At 29.7% G+C, this 3,853-nt stretch overlaps 1 protein-coding gene across 1 annotated transcript in view; it reads left to right on the forward strand.

Moving 5' to 3' along the window:
- The window catches only part of LOC107607894 (zinc finger MYM-type protein 1-like), a 2,939-nt gene extending 227 nt beyond the window's left edge, over positions 1-2,712 (forward strand). The window contains exons 2-4 of the mRNA XM_016309789.1: positions 199-253; positions 1,315-2,043; positions 2,097-2,712. Coding sequence (XP_016165275.1) covers positions 199-253; positions 1,315-2,043; positions 2,097-2,712 — 1,400 coding nt within the window. The remainder of the gene's footprint in view (positions 1-198; positions 254-1,314; positions 2,044-2,096) is intronic.

Genomic DNA, 3,853 nt, shown 5'->3' on the forward strand with positions numbered 1-3,853 from the left:
TTCCCCCCTTTCTTTATTTCCCAGCCCCCCTCTCTTTTTGTTCTATCTTTTCCAAATCCCCTCCCCTCTTTAATTCCTTAAAAAAACCCAGCCCAATAGCCCATTTCCTATCTTTTTTATTTCCCAACCCCTATCCCTTTTTTTAATTCTCAACGTACAATTATTCCCCAATCTTCATTTCCTTTTTTTATTTCCTAGCATACAACCAGTCTCTCCCTCTTCCCCTTCCTGCCTTGGCTTTCCAAAATTTCAGGTAACAACTTTTTCTATTCTTCTTCTTCTTTATTTCTTTAATCTTCTTATCTTCTACAATTTTACCTCTTTGACTCTTATTTTTTTTTGTTTTTTGCAGATTAAAAAAAAAAGATAGTAGTTTAACAAGTGATTTTTCACTCCTCTTTCTCAAAAAAGGTTCTATTTTTATTCTTTTTTATATATTTAGTTATTTACTTAATTAGTTAATTTATTATTATTTGTTAATTAAGTTTATGTTATTATATGTTAGTTTGTATATTTAGTTTTTTTTATTAGTTAACTATTTAATTACAATTTTATATTATTTATACTAGGATGTTAGTATTATTGTTCTGAATTTTAATATTTTATTTTATATTAAAATATAATTTTTATATTTTATAAAGATTTAGACTGTAATTTACACTTTTTGCTAAATATATTTTTAATTATAGGAATTTATTTGGCCACTTGAATTATGAGTAAGTTCAAAACAATTGATATATTTTTTAAAAGAAAAGATCAAGAGAATGAAGATGCTTCTACTATTACTACTCCAATACTTGAGGGGTCATCAAATTTCATTACTTCAAGTTCTTCATTGAATAGCTCAAAGCGTCCACGACTTCTTCCAAATCAACTGGATGTTTTTCGTTTGGAAAGAAATCTTGGAATGCGACCAATGATTTGGAAGTTTCCTCCAAATAAAAGAGATGAAATCCGTCGGACTTATATTAAAGTTGGGCCAAATCAACCAATTCTTGATAATTATCCATTTTCTGGTGATAAAAGTCATCGTCGCTTTCAAGTTTCATGGTTTAAATTGTTTCCATCTTGGTTAGAATATTCTATAGAAGATGATGCTATATATTGTTTTCCGTGCTTTCTTTTTGCTAAGGAACCTTCAATCAATACGGGTTCAAATGCTTTTATTGAGAATGATTTCAGGAATTGGAAGAAAGTAAATAGTGGAAAAGAATGTACTCTTTTGAATCACATTGGCAAAGGTCCTAACTCATTCCATCATAAGGCGCTGAAATCATGTGATGATTTGATGAAATAATCACAACATATTGACAGACTTCTTCATAAGCAAACATCAGAAGAGATTGAAAAGAATCGAATTCGACTAGGAGCATCTATAGATTGCATTAGATGGTTGACATTTCAAGGTTGTGCATACAGAGGACATGATGAAAGCCAAAGTTCAAGCAACAAAGGTAACTTTTTGATGTTTCTTAAAGATTCTCCACAAGCATACTATGTGCATTGTTTTGCTCATAGGTTACAATTAGCATTGGTGGCAGCTTCAAGAGAGGTACTTCAAATTCATGAATTTTTTACTCAATTAAACTCTATTGTCACTATTGTTAGTGCTTCTTCAAAAAGACATGATCAATTACAAGAAGCTCAAGCAATTGAAAATGCAAACTTAGTTGTTCAAAATGAATTAGAAACAGACAAAGGTGCGAATCAAATAAGCACTTTACAAAGAGCTGGGGATACTCGATGGAGCTCTCACTTTAATTCTATTTGCAGTTTGGTAAAAATGTTTACTGCTACCAATATTGTTCTCAATAATATCATTGAAGACGGGACAACTTATGCACAAAGAGGTGAGGCTTATGGTGTTAGTAAAATATTATTGTCATTTGAATTTGTTTTCACTTTGCACTTGATGAAAGAGATTATGGGAATCACTAATGTTCTTTGCCAAGCACTGCAACAACAATCTCAAGATATTCTTAATGCAATGCATATTGTTTCTACATCAAAGTTACTTCTTCAACAATTAAGAGATGGTGGATGGTGCAATTTTCTTGCAAATGTTAAAGATTTTTGTGAAAAACATGAAATTGAAGTCAATATGTTTTTGGAAGAGGTCGATCTCGTCAACCAAGTGTGACAGTTGAGCATCATCGTCGAATAGATGTATTCTTGGCAACAATTGACTCTCAAATACAAGAGTTGAATAGTAGATTTAATGAGCAAACAATAGAGCTTTTGACTTTGAGTTGTGCTTTGGATCCTAAGGACAATTTCAAATCATTTAATATTGAAGAAATCAGCAAGTTAGCAGAAAAGTTTTATCCCCTTGACTTTCCTTCTAATGAGCTAAATATTTTGAAATCTCAATTGCAACATTATCAGCATGATATACCAAATCATTTGAAAGGAATTGGTACACTTTCTAAATTGTGCAACAAGTTGCAAGAAACGGGAAAATCAAGAACTTATCACATGGTTGATAGATTAATACGTCTTGTTTTGACTCTACCAGTGTCTACAGCAACAACAGAAAAAGCTTTTTCAGCAATGAAAATTATTAAGACAAGACTCCGAAGTAAGATGGTTGATGAATTTCTTGCAGACAATTTGGTCATATATATAGAAAAAGAATTAGCAGCTATTTTCGACACAAATTCAATTATAGATGATTTTGAAAATAGAAAAAAACGTCGAATAGCCTTTTCATGATACAAAACTGTAAGTGGTAATTTTTATATATTATTGTCTTATTTTGATTGAGATTATATATATATTTTTTAATTTTATCAATAGAAATAGTAATATAAAATATAACACCCCCTAAATAGTTAGCCTAGCTCCACCCTTGGTTTGTACGTAGCTGTTGTTCGGTGCTTAGTATATGAGTCAGTATATATATTCTATCTATTATCAGTGTCTTTTGTAATTTAACTCTATATATGAAATTCAGCCTTTAGGCTTATCTATTTGATTTTATCTATCTATGTTTTTCACTTTCATTTTGAATGTGATAAGTGCCTAACTATCATCGCTAATAACGAAATAATGCGTATAACTCACGCTTAACTCATGCGTTTAGCTAACTCTACAAGTTCATATTAATATAAATAATATATAGTCTAGAATTTTAGGGTTTAACCGGATGGTAACACTTGACGACTGGCATTGGTCATGACATGCCGGAAATCAGGTCGTTACATTACTTATATAGTTATATTCGAAAAATTATCATAGTTCAACCAAAAAAAGATACATAAACAAGCATCATAAATTATTAGCATCAAAAGTGCCAGTGTAATATAAAAAAAAAAACCCATGTTTTAAGAAAGTTGATCAAAAGAGTCATTGTTTAATTTTAACAAAATATAAAGACTTAGTGTCATGTACTAATATTCATAACCTCCCTAAATATATTAAATTAATTTTTTCAAATTTTTTCTCAATAAGAAGAAGAACAAAAAGAAAACAAAAAAAAGAAGAAAGGGAAATGAAAAAGACTGGAAGTCAGATAAATAATGAGAATAAATAAAGATATCAAAATTCACATTAGGTCTAAAAATAAATTTTGCTATGTTAACTAGCTGATGCAACGTCTAACATGGTAGGAAGGTACAACTTTAACATTTTGTTTATTGATTTAACGTCAGAAAGAGTTGAAGGAACAAAATGGTGTTTAAACCTGTATTTGGGATACTACTATAAAAAATTTTAAATTTTGAAAACTAAAATGAGTAATCGCGTAAATTTTAGGAATCACAATACAAATTTAATCCATATTTGTGTTTTAAATATTAGTTATTAAAAAAAAACTGATAAAAGTTATTTTCGTTTAGAATTTAGGGTTTAAGAT

Source organism: Arachis ipaensis, chromosome B07 (genome assembly GCF_000816755.2).
Source record: "Arachis ipaensis cultivar K30076 chromosome B07, Araip1.1, whole genome shotgun sequence".
In the NCBI taxonomy this organism is placed as follows: Eukaryota; Viridiplantae; Streptophyta; class Magnoliopsida; order Fabales; family Fabaceae; genus Arachis; species Arachis ipaensis.